General features: G+C 41.8%; 1 protein-coding gene across 1 annotated transcript in view; it reads left to right on the forward strand.

Annotated features, from left to right (window-relative positions):
- Positions 1-21,186, forward strand: part of FECH (ferrochelatase) — a 22,776-nt gene extending 1,590 nt beyond the window's left edge. The window contains exons 2-11 of the mRNA XM_009274758.1: positions 1,810-1,915; positions 3,141-3,260; positions 3,642-3,790; positions 10,503-10,637; positions 11,157-11,263; positions 13,323-13,421; positions 14,205-14,312; positions 15,311-15,475; positions 15,909-15,968; positions 16,434-21,186. Of these exons, the coding sequence (XP_009273033.1) occupies positions 1,810-1,915; positions 3,141-3,260; positions 3,642-3,790; positions 10,503-10,637; positions 11,157-11,263; positions 13,323-13,421; positions 14,205-14,312; positions 15,311-15,475; positions 15,909-15,968; positions 16,434-16,568 (1,184 nt within the window). The 3' untranslated portion in view covers positions 16,569-21,186. The remainder of the gene's footprint in view (positions 1-1,809; positions 1,916-3,140; positions 3,261-3,641; positions 3,791-10,502; positions 10,638-11,156; positions 11,264-13,322; positions 13,422-14,204; positions 14,313-15,310; positions 15,476-15,908; positions 15,969-16,433) is intronic.
- The last annotated feature ends 38 nt before the right edge of the window (positions 21,187-21,224 follow it).

A 21,224-nucleotide genomic window follows, 5' to 3' on the forward strand; every position in this document is an offset into this window, starting at 1 on the left:
TGTTTTTTCCCCCCCCCCCCCCGGAGTTTCATTTTAAATGAGGCACTTTCCTTTTTAGAAAGTGTTTGTGTAAAAATCGTCCTTGTTTAACAATTCACGGGTTGCGTTTTCAAAATAAGGCCAGGTGTGGTGAGGAGGTGTGAGTAATAAATACAGTTGCAAGTCAGTTTCACAGCTAGCCTAATGTTACAAATGTGTATTATATATGTTGTCTACATATAGGTATGAATTGCGGTTTTTACAATATGCAGTCAGTTGCGTGTGCTCTTCAGCAGGAGCTCTTTTCCTTACTCTTTGTAAATGTCACGCATTACCCGGTTACTGCTGTAACGGTGGAGTAACTTCACGTACCTACCGAGAGGCACTGGTGTGCTTAAATTACCCTGAGACCCGTGGAAGTGCGGGCACACGCCAGGGACCAGTTTTGTCGGGCCTTGGCTCCAGAGGCTAATACGATAATGCCGTTTCTAAAACTTATAAAAGAACACATTTATCAATGTTCCATCAAGCTGGAATCATCGTCGTTGCACATCCTGTGCGTTCTGCGTCATGTGCTTTATGGTGCAGATAGAAATGTGCCCAAACCTCACCTTAAGCAAAACAAATGCTTTCCAGTATTTATTTACAGCGCAGAAGGATCAATACAGCCATTGAAACTTCTCTTTTTATTGTTCTATATAATTAACATAGAGTGTCAGTGCTTCAAAAAGTAATAACTGAAGAACTGGAAGAAGAATATAAATATTTTAAAAGAGTCTTCCAGGCATCAGCAATGCTTGAATTGAAGTTCTTTAGTTTGCAGCCTTTTATGTCACTGCAGACACAGGCATCCACAGCTACACACTCTTAATCCTGTGTAAGAAGCTGGATTTGCAAGATGCCTTTTGCTGTCATTGATTTCAGCAGGTTTTGAGGGCATTCAGCATCTGTTCAGGATGTTATTAGGGACCTGTGAACTGTAAGATGCTCTTCTCAGCAGGTAGATCGGCTGCTGTGGAGGTCTGTGCTATTGGGGCTCAATTGCTGCTGGAACTCCTGCAGTCTGACGAGGGAGGTGTCGCACCAAACGATTGCTGGAGAGCCGGGGATGCAGAATTTAACAATTTTTTTTCATCTTGGGCAATTGACACTATTGTTGCACCAAAAAATATCATGTAATGGCTATGAACTCTTGAGGAAAACAAAGTGTGCTTTTGAAAAAGCAGGCTGTAACCAGCATGTGGAAAGACTTTACTTCTAAAGTAAAGTATTGCTAAGTATTGCTGCTCAGTGTACCCGACACAGGGTCAAACTAAGGAGCTGTGTGCTTACGGCTTTCAGGTGCTGACCTGCGTTGCTGAAGTTTGCTGGGGATCCTAAATTAACAAATGTCTAACCTACATTGTAGAGGTGGTGTAGAAATACTTTGCTTGTCTAGAGTTAGCCCAGGTACGTCTGTACCACGAGGAGTTACGTAGCTTGACGTGCTTACTTCCTCAGTGTGTCAGCCCTGTGTAGTTTCTCTTGTGTTGTCACCAGTTATTTTGGACTTACGATTGGAGCTTAAAGATTAGTGAGGCTTTTGTTTGGTTTTAGGTTACTGCCTGGTATCTGAAAAGCTGTGAGTATACAGAGTGTTTAAAGAAAGGCAGAAGCTTGCAATTTCATGACTTTCTTTGATTCCAGGACCTGGAGCTTACGGGAGAAAATGCCAAGCAGCGCAATACTGCCAAGTGTGTTTATGTAGCTGCTGAGGGATTAGTGCCTACCTGGTAAAGAGGCCCCTCAGCCCGGTGCAAGGTTATCAATGTGCTCTTATCTTTCTTCCAGTTGTAAAAAGCAGCAGTCAACTGAGGGTCCCGGTACGATGGAGAGGTCAGGCAACTGCAGCGGCAGTGACAGAAAGCACAAAACCTCAAATTGAGCCAGAAGTGCGGTAAGTTTGCAGTGAGGTCTGGGTGGGTGTGACCTGCTGCTGTTGCCCTTTTTCTCTCTCTGATATGGTATGCTGCTTTGCTCACATAGCAAAGCTGGTTATGTAGTAAAACGTGGCAGTCACAGGGCTTGATCTAGGTTTTTTGTGCGTGTGTAATTGGTTTTACCTGGCTGGCTGCATTCACTGAGCCTCTTGTTTTCACAGTTCTGTGGGGCAAGGATTGCCTGCCTTGTTCTCTGCAGAATACAGTGAGGCAGTGGCCCACGGTAAGGCCTGAGGCAGTGCAGAAGCCATGGAAGAACAAACAGTAGGATATGATTATTATTTGAGGTTCTGGTTCCTGCTTCCTGGGTTTTATTCAGCAACCTCCTGATAGATGTTCCAGGAGGAAGGGAATGGAAACTGAGGTCCCGACCCATCGGGGCAGGCCTAGGCTCCTCTCAGTGCCCCTTTGTAAGACTCTGGCTTTAACAAGAGGAGAGCAAAACTCCCTGTGCAACCTCGGCTCCGTCCGCTCAGGAGGCGAGACATCCTGGTCACTGAGCTCCCTCAGGCAGAGGAAACAATTTGATGGGGAAATCCACCTCTTGGGTGAGAGTTGTGATCAGCAGCCGTTTCTGTAAAAGCTGATACTACCGTCTGCTCTGCTCTGCTCTGCTGGGAGGGACGTTATCCTTAGAACAGTGTACTCGACCTGCACCTGGATAGAAAACCCATTGTAGGGAAAAAACCCAACAACCCAACCAAAACCAACCCTGCACTTATTTTATGTGTAGAATGGCTCTTTGCTGCTTTCACTGCTTCGGGAGATGACGTGTCTCCAAAGTAATGAAGACAAAGACCTGTGTGGGTAGCTCATTTGTTTTCTATGGAAGCTGCTGCTTGGTTTGGTTGGAATCCACAGCTGGTGTTCAGCTGAGGTAGTTCCTTAGACCCTGTTTTATAACCTCCCTTACAGCCTTCAGCTGCGAGATAACTTCTCAGTATATTTCCGGTTAAACTCTGTGTTGCAAAGTGATTACTTTTTTTAAAAAAGTAAAGATCATGTAAATACTTGTTCTCTGACTATTCATACTTGTAGTTCATATTTTTACATAAGCAGGATGAGCTTCTAAATAGGATGCTGCTTTTGCAAGAGACAAATGCAGAAGGATAAGCTGATTGTTTTGTAATAATAAAAAAAGCAGTAGGTCACTAGGATTTGAAATATCTCTTGCTTCCATAGGAAACCTAAAACAGGAATCTTGATGTTAAACATGGGAGGCCCAGAACGGCTGGATGATGTGCATGATTTTTTACTTCGTCTCTTCCTGGACAGAGATCTAATGACGCTTCCAGCTCAAAAGTGAGAAACACTGTGAAATCCTGTGTTACAGTCAGGGTTGGGTGTTGCTGCCTTAGCTGTAGGCTCGGACATTTAACTTCTGTGTATATCAGTATTTCTTAAGACTGTTTCATCTTGGGACTGGACAGTGCAAGAAACAGTGTTATAATTCTCTGGAAATAGATGTGCCAAGATCGTTCTCTTCTAATCACAAATTGTGGTTTCCTGTCACCTAGTAAGTTTGGGAAGGGTGATGGAATATAACAATAAACAAGCCATGCAGTGCTGGTTTGCTATAATTTGGGGAGATTGCCGGGGAAACCCACTGCAGCGGAGAGATTTGGGGAAAGGGGTAGTGATTTGGGTTATGATATTAATACGTGTACCTTTTGAATGCTTTAGTAAATTAGCACCATTCATTGCCAAACGTCGCACACCGAAAATCCAGGAGCAGTACAGCAGGATTGGAGGTGGATCACCAATCAAGAAGTGGACAGCGGTGCAGGGAGAAGGCATGGTGAAACTGCTGGACAGCATGTCGCCTCGCACTGGTACTTCTTTACTCTACTGTGCTTGTTAAAAGTTTATTTTGTCTCATGTGTTGAAAGTATACGCTTGTAAAGCAGGTGTGCTTGTTAAAAGTTTCTTTTGTCTCGTGTTGAAAGTATACGCTTGTAAAGCAGGTTTTGCTTCTTGATTTCTATTGTGAGTGTGAACAGTGTTCTCAGTCCTGCTAGGAAATCATAACAAAGATATTACAGAGGTTATTATTCGTTAAAAATTCGGCATATGCAAAAGCACAGGGTTCCCACACATGCAAATATATTTTTGTGCAGTGGTCACTTCTGTGGCTGCATTGGAGAATGGCTTTGATTTTGGAGAGTACTGTCGGTACATATTCAACCTGCAGTAACAGTGTAGTTCCAAAAGCCAACAACCAAACATTTACCCACCTTCTTAGGCTGGATCCAGTATGTGCTGTGGTCCAGCTGCCACCTCTGTGCCCAAGCTTAAAAGCTGCCCTGCGTACGTCCACCCTTAGATGCTTTTGGCATGTTTCATCTTGCATAACTTCGGCCATCAGGAAGTTGGGCATCTGGCCTAAACTGGTGGTCTCTGCTCCCTCTTTCATCGAAAGAGAGTAGGGCTTGAAGAGAAAGTGATTCAGTTCGTCCTAAGGTCATTATCAAAGATGGGGGGTGTCACCCTCTAAAGGTACACTTATCTCTCCCCTTTGATTATGGGAAGAAATCTAGATGGATATGGTAGACATAGTATCTTATTTTCAGATGGCTAAAGCTAGGTAACAGGAGTCTCCGTTGGTGTGTACGACTGCAAGGTGTCATACCTTGCCCTGCAAGCCCTGCTTGAGCTTGAAGAAGTTTACACTGAAGACAAGTGGTTGAGCCTTAGATGATAAGAAAGGGGAATGTATTTCATGTGAACAAATAAGGCAGGCATGGGAGAAGGGTGTTCAGAGTGGGATTTGCAGTAGCATAAATGAGGTGGAGATTTGTGACCATAGGCAGTGGCAGTATAATCTCATGTAATTCTCTTATCTTTTATGAAGAGGTAGTGTGGGAGAACGACGCTCCTCTTAGGCTGCGCATGTGCGTGCACACACAGAGTAAAAAATGCCTGTTGATCTAGGGTTTCCTGGTTGTTCATGTTCTGCACACTGGTGCTATTGAGTTTCACAGGGGGGTAGGATCTCCTGCTGTAAAATGCACGGCCACCTTCTCATGGCTGCTCCTTGTAGCTAACTGCAGGATGGTGTCATTCAGCTGCCGCACACTCACAGCAGCCAGCAGTTAGGGCGCAGAGGACAGTGCAGCGTTCCCTGCTCCTGCTGCTTCCTGCAAGTGCCCTTCCCTGTTCAGGGCTGGCTCGGCTGAGATGCTGTGCAGGGACTGTCTGATGTGGAACAGCTCTGAGGCCAGAACTTAACGCTATAAAGCCTTTTGTATCTGCCTTTGTTGTGCCAGCCTGAGCCTAAAGAATAGCTAACTGCATGGGAGTGTGTCGGGAGTCTGACAGTTCTCCAAAGCCGCAGGTGTCTTTTGTTCCTCTGAAATGTCCCTCTGCAATTATTGCTTGGATGTATCCAGAGCCTTTAAAACTTTGTCTGAACCTGTAACTATTAATAATGGATAAAAGAACACACACCAATTAGGCCTGATTTCAGGACTGAAGAGGAGGGCAGTTGGAAGAAAAGACAAGGTTTCGTAGACGAGCATTGCAGGGCTTGGTTGAGTGATAGCAGTGAGCCCCACCCGAGGACATAAGCAGAAGATAAGGCCTAACGGTTTGGCTTGGAAGTAGATTCTGTCTTTGCCAGTCCTTCCTTGATGACAAGAAAACTTGAAAGGTGAATACAACCTCCCTCCCCTCTCTCCGGATCACAGAATCTCTCTGAACCTTGCTCCCTCACAGCAAGGAGCCGTGACTTGTATGGATTACCCTGTGCCAAGCTACCTGGTAGCACTAGTGTGATGGGAAATGGGTGCAGACACTTCTGTGAATGTCCCTTTACTAAGGGCTTCAGCTAACATGTTTTACCATGCAATTGCAATGGGCTAGGTGTGCAAACACAGACAACTACGGTCATTTGCATAATGTTAATTTGCTATGATTCAGCCATGTTCAATCTCTCTCCTAAAACCTCCAGCCAAATTGATAGATGAGTCTTTTTTCACCCAGGTTAAGTGCTTTCATGGTGAATTTGCACTAGTTTAGCTAAACTGCTTTCAAATTGGTTGTTAGTTGAATTTGACTTCAGCTTGTATTGTTGTGCAGTTAGCAGCTGTGATGAACTAGAAGTCTGTTTCTCTTCTGCTGCTTGCTGAAGGTGATAGGTCATTTGCTTACAGTACCTTTTACGCTACAGTTTCTTGCTGTGTGACATTAAAACCGTGGTTAATAAACGTGAGTGGCAGCACTAGAAATTAAACTTCCACATTCACGTAGCAGCTCAAAGGTGATGGCCATCTTCTGTGTCTTGCCTCTCATGGGACAGACAGAAAAGGACAGTGAATCACCACTGCTTTGACAAAAGCCAGGAGAAACAGTAACGTGATGGTTGGTCTGTCTGAAATGACCTGTCTGGGGGTCACCTTTGTTCCAATAAGGTACTTCTCTGCATTATACTTTTTGTCTTGAAGCAGCAGACTACCTTTGTGAGTAGAAGGAATTAACGAGATCACTAAGCTGCCCGCTGAATTCCTCACTGATGTGTTAGTTACAGATAATACTTCTCATCCTGCCACTCCAATAGGAACACTAAACATTTTTAATAGAAAAACTGCTGGAGTAAGAGAAGCCAAAGAGGAGAGCTCTCCATTCTCTTCAGCTCAGCAGCTTTACAACGCGTGGTGCTGCAAGCCACCTTCTCCCTTCAGTTTCCGTGACCTTTGCTGATGTGATGCTGGTGTGTCAGGGAATCCCCCTCCATGTTTGACAATACACGTTGTTTGGTTTCTAGCTATTTTGTAGTTCTTTGTGGCACCTGCTTCAGACTTGGGTAGAAAAGGGCTAAAGGTAGAAGATTGGTAAAAGGCTCTGGAAGGTGAAAAGTAATGCTCTTGGAAGGCTAGAACCAAATTTATTTCATTTGTTCAGCGTGTAACGTGTCACTGATACCTTCATTTGGGTGATGTTCGATCCTTTTCTCCGCAGATGCTACTCTCTAGCTTAATTCCAGCTGTGGTCCCTGCAAGTATAGTCAAAGCCTGAAGCCAAAACCGCACTGGGATGCAGCATCCAAGGCAGTAGCATTTTTAGCAGCAGTAGCCCCTGAAGGTTCAGGCTTGCAACAGGTTCTGAAGATAAAGCTTAGAAAGTTTATCTGCTTTTCTCAGCGTACCACTCCTGCTTGCTTTTGTTTGGTGACCACTTTTTGTGAAGTCACGCCTGCCTCTGTGCAGTTCTTACACCTGATAAGTCGTTTAGAGACCTTTTTTACTTAACAGTAGCTGCAGTTTTAAAAACTGAATGTGCTAACCATTGCTAACAATTTAATTGAGTGCTAACCATTTCTTAAGCATTTTGGGTAATCTTGCAGCAATACAGAGTACTCTGTTGCTTCAGAATAGCTTGAAACAGTTGGGTGTGCTTCCAGACTGAGCTATGCATTTCTGAATATTGTGTGCTCACAGGTAGCACTTTGGGAGCACTGAGCCCTGTTAATGAGTAACTCACAGTTGTGGTGGTAAGACTTCAAACACATGGCAAAGAAGAAATACTTTGCATACTCATTTTACCTTGATCTGGACTTTTGGGCATAGAGTTTATAGTTGTTGTGTATTTGCAGTTGGTGAAGAGCTCATGTTAGACAGTATCAATAACCACCTGTGAAATTCCCTCCTGTGTAAGTTAATCAATCTACTGATTTACTGACTTGTATATATTTGACATGTTACACTTCGGCAATGGGACTAATATAAAGTAGTAAATAAAGAGCCTCACCCACATCATCTGGGAACAATATAATTTTAAAATGAAGCTTTATTGTTACAGGCAGCTGTCTGAAAATGAACAAGAGTTCTTTTGTCTGAATGGGTGGTGTTGGGTAGGCTCAGTAGTCTGTAAGAATAAATCACACAAACATGGTGATAGGAAAATCCATTTCTATTGTTGGGATTTTTTTTTTTAGTGCTGACATCAAATAGGCTAATGTCTTGCAATGGTAATTATATTTTAAGAAGGCACATCTTGATTTTTTTTTTTTAATTGTTTTTAATTATAATGTTTCTTAGTATTTCTTACAAGCTGTATTTTAGCTGAGAGTCCCTTGTCAGCAGAATGAAAGCTCACAGGATGAGGGGGCCATGTTGTTTATTTAGATCAGCAGGTCTTTGTGGAAGGAGATGTCACTCTATTTCCAGTAGTTTTGACTCTAACTGTAACAACAAAATGAATATGTACACAGACATGAAAATATCTCCTTTGCTGCCTTTGATCCAGGACAAAACATAATACTGCGAGAGTATTGCAAGAAGTTTCCAAGTTGGCCATGTTTTTTCCCAGTATGTCCTTTCCCGGTTAAATTCCTACTGTCTTTGCTCTGGTTAGTCAGACTTTTTTTTTTTAATGCCATTTAAAAATGTTAATGAGGCTACTGGCTCCTGGGGCTCCTGAAGTTGGGTCATTATTTGCTACTGCTCCCAGCTGGGAGCTCTCTTGCCTCCTGCAGAGAACTGGGGCTGACTAAACCTGTTTTCTGAATCCTGTATAAATGTATGGAGTGGAGACCAAGCATGGGACATCTGCTTCCTTCAGAAACCTGTTAAATGTTATTTCAGAGCTAGTGACCCGGAAACACTGAAAAAGAAACTTTGCTTTTGTTCTCCTAAGAACCTCTGTCCTCTACTTAAAAAAAAAAAACCCAAAACCAAAAAAACCCCCAAAATAAAACAAGAAAGCTGCCCTCCCTCCCCCTAACCAAACCATAATCCCCAAACCTTGAAGCCAACACCCAAAAGATTAGAGATGAAAAATGGAAAAACCTAAAATGTTGTCCTTGGCCCCCTAACCACCATAATCCCCAAACCTTGAAGCCAACACCCAAAAGATTAGAGATGAAAAATGGAAAAAAAAAACCAAAACCAAAAAAACCCCCAAAATAAAACAAGAAAGCTGCCCTCCCTCCCCCTAACCAAACCATAATCCCCAAACCTTGAAGCCAACACCCAAAAGATTAGAGATGAAAAATGGAAAAACCTAAAATGTTGTCCTTGGAGACAATAATGTTGCCTCCAAAGTAAAGTGTTTAAAGGCATGAAGATTTCTATGAAAAACACCCAGAAACCACAATGAAAGAACATAAAACAAGAAAGCTGCCCTCCCTCCCCCTAACCAAACCATAATCCCCAAACCTTGAAGCCAACACCCAAAAGATTAGAGATGAAAAATGGAAAAACCTAAAATGTTGTCCTTGGAGACAATAATGTTGCCTCCAAAGTAAAGTGTTTAAAGGCATGAAGATTTCTATGAAAAACACCCAGAAACCACAATGAAAGAACATGTGTCACTTATTCAGTACCACCAATCTCGTGCCCCACACAACAGTCTGGGTCCTTGGGGGTTTATGTGCAAATGGAGCAGACTTACCAGGGTGGGGGAAGGCATCTTCTCCTGCAAGGAATGGCGACCAGAGGAGTTGCATCAAACGATGGTTCCACGTTGTCTTGTTTTTAGCTTTGTTTTTTAATGTGGTTAACTGCAGGCAAGGAAGTGGAAAGAAGTGAAATAGAACTACATCTGCATAAAATGATGAAGGAAAAGATAGAGTAGGTGTGGGAAATGTAAGGGAGCCAGGTCTTTGCTGAAGCTGAAATAGGAATTAGAGGGCAAGGAAGGGAGGGCATGTGGAGCAAACCGTAGGTACCTGGGAATTCTGCCTGAACGCCCCTGCAGTGCTGGGACTGAAGGCCTGATCCAGCAAAGCATATAAATCCTTCATGCACTGAAGGCATCCTGTTTTGATGACTCCGCTATTGGTACCTGGAGCATGAAAGGGATAAAATTATCTGAATTTCCTGAAATGTCTTATAGGCAGCTAATGTCTATAAGGTGCAGGGCCTTTTCCTGTTTGAAGCTGATCCCTGTAGAGCAGAATATCTGAGTGCTGGCACGCAAAATTGCAGCCCAATTATATTTGAAAGTTTAGGTAAATAAAATGTCCTGGAATATGCAAAGCACTTAAGCAATGCGTTTCCTTTTGTATGGCAGAATGAATAAAGTCTTGTCTTTCCTAAGGTTTTGGCATTTTCATTACATTGGTGTATTTAAAACATCTGACTTCTGTTTTCAGTAAGCAAGTTGAGCTGTGCTGTTAGGAAGCCCATAGCACGTCTGTAACTGTGGTCTGTGTTAGGGCATAGTAGTGTTCATTTAATATCTCGTAGTGACACTTTTTTACCAATACATCCTTTAAATCAGAACTTGCCCAGCTCTGTACAGTCTGGAAACCATGCCGCTGCTAAACTAAGTAAAAGCAGAAGAATGATGCTTCCTGCAGAAGCAAACAATAGTATAAATCACTTTTAAATTCTAATAACAGCAAAGTGAGTTACCAGAAAAATACTTGGCCAAAGAAAGATGTGTTTATATGACAGTGGTTTAGAAAAGTAGCCAGAAAATTATCAACAAGTTTATTTCAAAGTTTCAGTCTGTCTAATTGTGTACTTTGTACTTATTAATGACGTGTTATTGAGAGTTCTTGTGTCTTTTCTGGAATTTCTTTTCCTGTGCTTTGGCTGGCAGCACCTCACAAATACTACATTGGCTTCCGGTACGTCCATCCTCTGACAGAAGAAGCAATTGAAGAGATGGAGAAAGATGGCATTGAAAGGGCTATCGCTTTCACGCAGTACCCACAGTACAGTTGTTCTACCACAGGTGAGCGTCTGTGCAGGAGCAGAGCACAGACAGAGGCTAATGTAGGCACGTGTCCGTGAGCCTTGAGGGAGCGTGCAAAGTGTCAGCGCAAGCTGTCCTGTCTTCCTCAAGGTGGCCCTTCCTGTTGACTTCATTGCCAACTTGAGGTCCTCTGTATTTACTATAATTCTGAATTTTAGGTGGAAACTTCTTAACTCAGGATAGCTTTATGTTACCATTGTTACTGAGAGATAACATAAACTGAAGGCTCAGGAACATGACTGAGTAAGCTTTCTTCGTGGAAACTAGAGCAATAATTGTTCTTCAATTAAAGAATGGCTTAGCAAATTGTTCTTGGCTGGCACGTTGTATGAACTTTGATATAATTGTTCCCATTTGAGGCTCTCAGTTCTGATTTACGGTTGCATTTTAAATATGTAGCATTTTCAAATATTATAATACCTTGCTACAAAACTGTTCTCATCTGACAAGTTGCTAATGCCTTGGCTGAACTTAGGTTCTTAATTCTCTGCATTTCAGGAAGCAGTTTAAATGCCATTTATCGCTACTATAATAAAAAAGGGGAGAAGCCGAAGATGAAGTGGAGTATAATTGACAGATGGCCCACACATCCCCTTCTTATTCAGGTATGGATTTGTATGACAGCCTTTGAAATTAGCAGTCAGAATGAGAGGTGTGAACTGAGCAGGTCTGATATGTTATCAAATTGGCGTTCCCTGCGGTTTTCTTTGGTTGATGTAGGAGAAACTTGGTAACTCTGCATTGCCAGCTGACTTTAAAACAACAAAGAACTAAGTAAATACAGATGTTTATTGAGTTTCCTTTTTAGAAACATTTGCTACCAGTAAAAACACAGTATAATGTTAAGCAACAGAAACATTGTGAGGAAACACTTCACTTAGATCAAGTCTTAGCTTGTAACAAAGCTTACAAGATTTTTAGCTATAGAATGTACTAAAAGAAGATAAACCTATTTGCTGATTTAGGCTGTGTTTATATATATTCTTTAAAAAAAAAAAACTTGAGAAGAATGAAAGGAACTCTTCAATTTGAGGGTATATTTTAGTTATGGTAGTGAAATGCGTCTTGTCTACTATGTATGAAATTACAGGAGAGGGATGGTTATTTCATGCCAGATGTTTTGGTATGATAATGTGTGAAAGTGACCACCATGCACATCTTCTTTTAAAAGCATAGTCATATTAACATAACAGTGTTGGCTGGAAGGGACCTCTAGAGGTCATTAGTCCAAATTCCTGCTCAGAGCAGGTCTATGGTCGACACACATACGGATCATGTCGGTTTGTCAGATTCTCATCCGGCAGCAAAGAAGTAATTCTAGGCACAGCACTAGCTGTGGCAGGAGCAATTAAGGGAAACCTTCTTACTCCTTCCTTTTCAGAGAAAATGGCATTTTTATCTTTGGGGAGCTTCTCCTCTAGTTTGGGTTTTGCAATTTTTGTGGTGTGCTGAACAGATGATAAAAATGACTAAAGGAAGGCAAGGTGGAACTGCCCACACTGTGTGACATTCCACTGACAAGCTGCCTGAGCGTGATGCTGTCCTGGGACGTGCCATTGTTATTATGCACTCTCCATGCCTTCAGTATGTATTCTCCTTGCCTTCAGTGAAACACCTCAGCAGAGTTTAGGAACCTTTCATATCTTCAGGGAACCTGCAAAATGGTTTCTATTAGACAGAGTACATATAACCCTTTTTTTTAAATTTTTTTTTTCTTCCCCAATAAGCTCACCAACGTGCGTTTCCTTAAGCCCAGGGAGGCTGTAATTGAAAGGGCTGGCTCAGCCCCTGATTATAAAGTTGAAATGGAAGTTAATTTTTTTTAAGATTTCTGATCTGTTTTTCACTGTAAAATATCTAAGAGAGAAGAGCATGCAGACGGAGTTGTTTCATGCTCCTGCAGCACCATACGCCAGCAGTGATAGCAGCTTCTTTTCTCTCTGTATGCTCCCTGAGCCTAGCTGTGTGTATGCAGTGTCATGGCGCTCAGTTCAAATGCTGGTGGTGGGAGTGAAGAATCAGAGGTGTTTCCCTGCTTTTTTGTGTAGTACTAAGAACATTTCAGGTGTTGATGGGCAGAGGTGTCCATCTCTCCCATGTTCTCTCCCGTCAGCTGAGCTCAAGGTGGAGGTCTCTGAATACAGTTGAATACAGTTATCTCAAACTTGCCTCAACAGACCATTAGGGGACACTTCTCTGATGCCATGTGTATGTGCTCTAATTTAGTCTGAGTGTAATGGGGCAGTTAAGAGAGGATGGTTGTGCTCTGCCCATTCACCATTTCTCTGTCCCTGCCCTAGCAGCTGTACATATGTGCCCTCTTTGGCCAGGGAACTGCTTTTCAGGGGCAGTAGAGGAGAGTTGGGTTAAATTGGCTATGTTCTTTCAGTTTGTTACCAGCATCTTAAAACCATTGGGATGATCAAAAGTTCTCGGGGGCCTTTGCCCTTGGTGTGTTGGGACTGGGCACTGTGTGATGCTGTAGACTTGACAGTATGTAATACGTGCTGTCTCTCGCTATTGCCCCACGTGTACCGAAGGGAATTTTGAAGTTCTTAAGGCAGCCTGGAGCATCGAAGCTGCCTGTCTCATGTCATTTGAGATCACATAATGCCTCTCAGTGTTTCTGATTCAGGTCTTTGCTTTTTTTTTTTTTCTGAACAGTGCTTCACCGATCACATACAGAAGGAACTGAACCTGTTTCCACCCGACAAAAGGAAAGATGTCATCATCCTCTTCTCGGCTCACTCGCTGCCCATGTCTGTGAGTTACAGCAGGTCGTTTCTGTCATTGTTAGACCAGAGTCACACTGGCTGGGCTGAATGGAAAGGTATGCGGCTTGCGCACCCATGGGGTAGGGCCACAGTTGTGGAAGGCAAATATAAAAGAGAAATATAAAGGTGAGTCAGTGAGTTGCAGCTGGACGCCTGATGCAGAGCTGAAGGCGAGGCACGTGAGCTGTGATTACTCTCCTGCATGCTTAGTCAGATCTGCACTGTTGGCCAACATTGAAGATGGGGCGCTGGGTTAGGTTAGACTCGGTATGGCTGCTTTCATGGTCTCACGAACTTGCCAGCTCAAACCCAGATGGTAATGGAGGGGAAAATTTGGTTATTTTCTCACCTCTAGAAAGTAGTAATAATACTTTCCCTGAAGGAATGTAAGTAAAATCTTTGCAAGGTTGCAATAAATGACTTGATCCTCTGTCAGCAACCAGCAACTGCAGTGAAATGGCTCATGGATCATTTTTCAAAAATGCAGTGCTGTTACCAAAATGTAACCATATCTATATATGATGATAGAAGAATTTATCTTTTATCGTGCGAAGGAGGAGGAGTAGATGTTCTGGTAAAGCAGATTCATCATAGGTTTTGCTGGGCAAGAATGCAGTTTTTCTTCCCTGTTTCAGATGAGCTAGGCACTTGATACGGCCCATCCTGGGCGTAGCCACATCACGCACAGCGTGCTTGCCTTTCCCAGTCTTTAGGTGGTCTTTGCCCAAACACGTTCACCGGAAGAAAAAGGTCTGGTGTTTTTGTGTTGAAGGTAGTGAACCGTGGTGATCCGTATCCTCAGGAAGTGGGAGCTACTGTCCAGAGAGTCATGGAGAAGCTGAACTACTCCAACCCTTACAGGCTTGTGTGGCAGTCCAAGGTATGTGCTCAGGGAAGCTGTAAAGCCACCTGCCACTGTAAAGCTCTTCAGGTGATGGAGTTTATGATCTTCCAGCTTAAGAAGATCATAACCTCCGTGCCTTTTTCGCATTTTCCGCAAGTATTTCTGCTAGAACAGAATCCCCATCTTTTATTCAAATTCAGTCTTTCCAGATACTTTATCCACAGTTTCTCACCTTTTTTGTATATTGCATCATTTTAAAGTAGCTTTTTGATGTGTCCATTAGAAAACCTATGATCTCATAACATCTAGTTTGACATTTGTCTTTGTCAGAAGGAAGAATCAAGCACTCACTGGATTTTTAAGGTGTTGCTTTTTGAGGATCTCTGAGCAATTTTTCCGAAGTCATTATTGTGATACAGGCATTCTTAATAATAATACGAGCCTAATTCAAACAGGCTTCATTATTCTTGACAAAGACTGCTTGCATTACTTTGTACTTATTATTACTACTGCAAATAGCAAGGAACATAAGTTTTACCAGAATTATGTAGTACAAGTAACCTGATGTCTCAAGGGCATTACACGTATCATGCCATTGTTGTCTCGTTCTTAAAGTTGCATATTATGGTACATCAGCACTGAATACTTCATGGATAGTAAAGGGGTAAGGACAGTTTGTTACAGAATGGTAACTTCTTTAAAAGGCAGGTAAACCCTGTGCAGTAGTAGTCAAGGTGTTACTGAACTGAAAACAGTACACCTGTATTTAAATTTTCATTTATTTTAATGACAGTCTCATTTAGGCCAGGCCAGGTTCTGTTTCTTTGGGATTTAAGTGACGGGACAGTATGTCTTCATAAAAGATTTAATGGAGAAAGTGAGAGGTACTATCAAAAGCAGGGAAATACAAACAACTGGCTCAATCTTAAACATAATCTGGTCTGTGTTGTCCTGCTTAAGAAAACATGGGTGTTCTTTGTAAGAATGATTTAATGAGGTTTTTTGTCTTTATTTCCCTCCTCCTTTTCTTACAGGTTGGACCAATGCCTTGGCTTGGTCCACAGACAGATGAGGCCATTAAAGGACTGTGCCAAAGAGGAAAGAAGAACATGTTGTTGGTCCCAATAGCATTTACAAGTGACCACATTGAAACACTTTATGAACTGGATATTGAGTATGCTCAAGTTTTAGCGAATGAGGTGAATAGTTTTATAGTTTTTATAACTGTTTGGAAAGTGGTGCTCTGAAATTACTTTTCCTGTTTTGAAATTCGCTTTGTAGATGCTTCTTGCAGTATGATTTGGGGCAAATTTTATTTTTCTGTAAATTGAAAATTAATCTAAACTGGCTTAACTCAAATTAATTTTTAGCAATGCAAAACAGGTGGGAATTTGTCTTTCTAGATTTAACTCTTTAAGCCACTACTATCCTTACTGAAAAAGAATCATCAATTTTTGGCAGCAGAGTGAAATTTTGCATCGTAGTTATTTTTGCTGTATTGAAAAACACGGTACTGCATTTAATTCCATCATTTTGGGGCAACTTCTGAATGAAGTAGAAAGGAAGATTTTGAAGGCTAACTAGTGAAGTATCTAGCAGACTTAACTTTTTTCCTCCTTATTTTTGATTCAGTGTGGAGTTGAAAATATCAGAAGAGCAGAGTCTCTTAATGGAAATCCACTGTTCTCCAAGGTATCTTCTTTGTGGCAATAGTTGTAAAAGTTTGCAGTTGTGTGTTTCCTATTAGATTATGGATGACTTCTTGTAGTTTTAAAGTATTTTGAATGTAAGAGCAAAAATGGAACCCCCTGTACTTAATCTGTATACCACAAAGTGTTTTCTTTTACCACAGCATGTGTTTGTTTTGTGGTTTTTTTTTTTTTTTTAAAGTTCAGAAGTTTGGTTTGACAAAAAAGAAAAAAAACCTTGTATTCATTTGTAGTAATCTTTTAATGAAATATTTCTCTTAAGATACTATGCCAATGCAGTTTTAAAGCAGGATTTTCTCCTGAAGTAAAGAGGGTAGTGCTTAAAAAGTGTAGTCTGATGAATACACAATTTGGCAATCTCACTAGTCAGTGTGACATGTTAAAGCATTTTTTTTTTTTTATGCAGATAGGTTTGCTCACTTCTGATTTTTAATTAACTATCTTTCAGGCTCTGGCAGACTTGGTCTGTTCGCATATCCAGTCGAATGAAATCTGCTCTAGGCAGTTAACCCTCTGCTGTCCGCTCTGTGAAAATCCCGTCTGCAGGGAGACAAAAGCCTTCTTCACTAATCAACAGCTGTGATGGGTCGTCGAGGAGAGCACTGCTGGATTATACAGGAAAATTGCCCTGGTGAAGCAGTGCAAGGGAAAGAAACCGCTAGATCAAACTCTCCTCTGTTACATACTTCCAGGCTGGTAGTCTGTGATGTTAACCTCATGTAACAGTGAGGAGAACTTGACTTTTTTGTTTTATTTTTTTCTTATGTTTTCTTTGTTTGAGAGGAGTTTGTAGGAAGTAGGGAAATAAGGGTGTTTATCCTGTGAGATGTGAAAAGATCTCATTTCATCTGATTCTGATTGGACTTAGCATGAGCCCGTAAGTACGCACTGAAAAACTTAAAAACCTTTTCTACAAATTAGCTTCTGTTTACTATGCAGGGATTTATTTGTATGCAGTTTTGTCATGAGTGCATTAATTTCAGCTTTCCAGGTCAAGCATACAATTACTTGTTTTGTTTATGCTTAAGGTAGAATATAACCAGCACAGTCACCGATTGTCTCTTCTGAGAGTGATTTTTCAGATGGGTTTGAAGATCAAGTGACTTCTAATGCTTTTTAAATAATGTGTATATTTTTTTAGAACGTGAAGATAAGGCTTTGTTTTGTTTTGTTTTCTCCTGCCAGAAACTTCCAGTGAAAGCTTAGCTGGGATAGTAGAATGCATCAGATTTGTTTACATTTTCTAGAAAAAACACTCTCATTATCTGCAGGAAAGCTTCTGCATTTGAAGAGCATAAAATGAAAGGAGTAAGCCTGCTTGGGTGATGCTGAAGAACATGCTCAGTTGAAACAAACTGTGTATGTTTCAAATCTAGCAGCTATCAGGAGCATGTATGGAAACATGTTGGTTTATCTTTTAAGCAAAATGGCTTTTTAAAAATTATTATTAAAAAGGGCTTTCTCTGTTTGGTAAGTAAATTTAGGAAGCCAGGCTTGCTCTCCAGAAGGTTTATAGATCTGCTCTGTGCTTTCTACTGTGCCACAGTGCTGTGGTTTTTGTGGGATACCTATGGAGTTCCGTAGGTACAATTGATCTAGCTTAATTGATGTTGTTATTTAAAACTGAGATGATAAGTCAGGAGTAATTGACACTGCAGATGCCTGAGAGCAGGCAGCCCCGCAGGCTGACAGCTGTGTGCTTATGCATACCTTTGTCGAAAGCTGAATTTTGTCTGTTAGATTTTCGGCACTGAATGTGGGCCAGGAGTATGCACTCATAACCCAGCTAAACTTCTTGCTTGTTTTGGCAGGCGTTTGGGTGCATCAGGACTGCTGAATCCACTCCTAAGTAGCGGTAGTTTTGTAGAGTGAAAAACCTTTTTAGGGCAGTATTCCCTCACTATCAGCACGGGGACCGGTGTCCAGGTTAGTCTTGGGATAGGAGGGAGCTTTTCTGAAAGGCTGGTCACCGCACAGCATGCCTGAGCTTGGCACTTGAAGTAGTTCAGGGCAGAAGTACCGCAGCACCTCAGTCAGTGGTCCTCTTGCACAGGGACCTCTCCTCCTGGGTGGGACAAAGGAGGAGCAAAGCTGTGACAGTGTTCTGTGGGACTGAGCCATAAGTGTATTAGTCTAGCTGTCAACTTCATGGGTATAAATGTTTACTTTATGTAATTAGCACTGAAATGCTAGTACTTTGGCAATGCAGGTTGTTTTCTGTAACTGATGATTCAGCTAATCGTGATGTTTGAGAAGCAGATGCCATGCTGCTCAGACAATTTTATTTGCTTATGTAATTATGAGGCATGAACAGTTTGAACCTCTGATCTTTCAAGGATAGGGTTGTTTAAAAAGAAAATAGGCCTCTGTTGGTATAAGAGGGGTTTATCTTGTTCTGTTTTATGTTGAAAGAATTAGACATGGGATACTAAAGGAATGAGCGGATGCTGTGTCAATCAGCCAGTGGGCCAAGTACTGCCATGGAGCGATATAAATCCTACTGTACAGCCTCACTAGGGCCTGTGGCCTTATACCTCTTGAGAGTTGATTGACGTCTCTCCACTGCCATACTGCAGCTTCCAAGTGTGATTATGGTGAGACAGACTTAAATTCCTTCAGTGCCAGAACCTCCTACATTACTGCTGCCCCTTGTTGCTTTAGCAGAAAGAAGTCTTCCTTGACCCTTCATACCTGTGCCTGTTTCAGTGGCAGGGAGCCAGAAGCCGGGGCTTCTGTTCTCCCTGTCTTGCTTCATTCTTGGTCTCTGCTCGCTGCCTTCGCAGAAAAAGGAACGCAAAGCTGATTCCTGCCCTTGCTCAGCTGGAGTAGGCAGGGTTATCACGTGTGTATGGAAGGGTGGAATTTTCATGGAAAATCTTTGAATCAATGTCAAAAGAATAAAAATGTCTGCAATATGTCTGGGAAGGGAACACTGGCCTTATGTCTCTTGTCGAACAAAGAACTTTCTCTGTTCCCATTTCACTGCTTGACACTTACGGGTCAGTGGAAAACAATCTGTTTTTATAAAATCTTCCTACTTATACCTCTCTCTTACCAGCTGAAGGGTATATTGACCTTCAAATCCAGGTTGTGACCAGCACATTTAGAAGTGTGGCTGAAGCTGGAAAGTGAAGGTTAACTTCATATGAACATTGTGATACTATAAATATAGATTGGCTTTTTATTTCCATATTGGAGAGAGTACTGAAAATATTAGCCGGCACTAATTATGAGGCATTATGTTTGTCCCCAGTAATAAAAGGTATTTAAAGTTCACTTTTTAGTATGCTAACCACAAGTGAGATAATTACTAAGCCTATTGCTGCTATTAGACCGTAATGTAGAAATCACTTACTTTTCTAGCTTTTAGCAGATGGATCTTGTCTCGTAGTTGGTGGGGTTCTTCATTTTGCTGAACAGATCATGTAGTATCACCCTGCCCTGCTATTTAACACACATTATTTTGTCTTAGCACAGCATCAAAAGCCTGTTGAAAAACTACCTGAGCAAGTTAGCTAGCAGCTCTGCTTAATATTTTTAATGGAAATCAAGATAACAGTGAGACTAATAACAGTGGGAATTCTGCCGCCATTGAAATCTTCTAATTCTGAGTCTTCTGTTTGGGAGCATTTCTGACTATGCTAACTAACAGTGGAATTCATTTGACCTTACTTTAGATGCTTCCGATCTGCATGTCGACATCTGAGCTGGTCTCCTAGGTACTATTTATGGTCAAAAGATTGTTTTAATATGTGTTTCTGAGAAATTACTCATCTCTCAAAGCAGATGTCCGCAACAGGTTGGATGAGTTTCACTCCGTTGCTGCCTCTGACCATGAAGGGAGCGTGGTGCACTAACTCAGAGGTAGTTAGCTACGTTGCACATGTCTAACATGAGGAGAGATGAATCCCATCCATTTACGTGCCTTCTTCTTCAGCACTCTGCCAGTGATGTGTAGCCACTGCATTTGGGAGATTGCAGTCTTAATCCTACAGTTATGCATTCAGTTTGCCCCTCTGGCAGATTTTAAACATGTGGTGCTACTAACTCAGGACCCAGTCTCGCCAGATCCTGAGCACTTTCTGCTCTGGTTGAATTGAGCATATGGAAGTGTCAGCATCTGGGAGACTCTAGTCCTTGGACAATAATCTAGTTCGATTTTTTTCATTATCAATTACAGTCCTTTTGTAGTACTTTATTTCATTTGCGAGTGTTTATCATTTACATATGACCTGACAAAAAGCAACCAGTTTAAGTGAGCTTAAGTGATGTGTTGAGGCAGCGTTGTATCCCAAGATTTTGTTGGTAAGAGCCGAGTCCTCAGGCTGGACTTGAGCAGTGGGGGAGCTTTGGTGACGGTGCGGCGTTGCTGTCCCCTTGCCCAGGCTGCTCAGTCTTACTCCTGCTAATGCTGGCGGTGCTGTTTGCAGTGCAGGCTGACAAATAGCTGCACAACTGAGACTGCACCTGAAAGTAGGAATGAGAGCTGGGGAATGAAACCTTTACACCGGCACTCCCAGTGCTGTCGAGCTCTGGCCTGAGGATATTGATTGAAAAATAGAGGAGTTCAGAAACAGCCCTTCATGTCCTAAGGAAAGAAGTGGGAAGTACAGGTGTTTGCAAATGGAATGTTTTGAAGAATTTGCTCATGATTAGGCTGTTCTCCTGATTTAACTCTGCAATTTTGCTTTTTTCTTTTTTTGTTTAGTTGAAGTTTTTATCTTCTGGAGTTTATAAAATCTCCCTTATTACTGGCTGCATTTTAGAAAATGTGATAGCTTCCAAAAGTGGTGCTGTAGTATTAAAAGGTGTGTGGAAAGTGTCTGTGAGCTAACCTCCTGCTCCCCCTGGAGAAGAGGATGTTACAGTTGAGTTCAGCGGGGCCGGGATTTTCCTAGGAATATCTAAAAGCTCACTTTATTATCCCTTTCTACCACACCCAGAGAGTTGGAAATCAATATGAAGTGTAAGATGCAAGAGAGAAAGAAGTTCCTTTCATTTTTTAATGCCAGATGTGTACAAATACTTGCTTTTAGTCCAACTTATGTATTTCAGATTGGACAAGGACTTCCATTTAATGTAACACAAAAAATTTGTATAATCTTACTGTGTATCATTTGCCATAAAGATGGAATTTCAATTAAATTTTTTGGAAGAAATAACTGAGCTGTGTGTCTTCAGTAAAGAGCCCTTTATGATGGTATTTGATGTCCTCTCTGTTCCTTTCCTTTTCTCTGCA

Source organism: Aptenodytes forsteri, unplaced genomic scaffold, assembly GCF_000699145.1.
Source record: "Aptenodytes forsteri isolate BGI_AS27 unplaced genomic scaffold, ASM69914v1 Scaffold112, whole genome shotgun sequence".
NCBI classification, from domain to species: Eukaryota; Metazoa; Chordata; class Aves; order Sphenisciformes; family Spheniscidae; genus Aptenodytes; species Aptenodytes forsteri.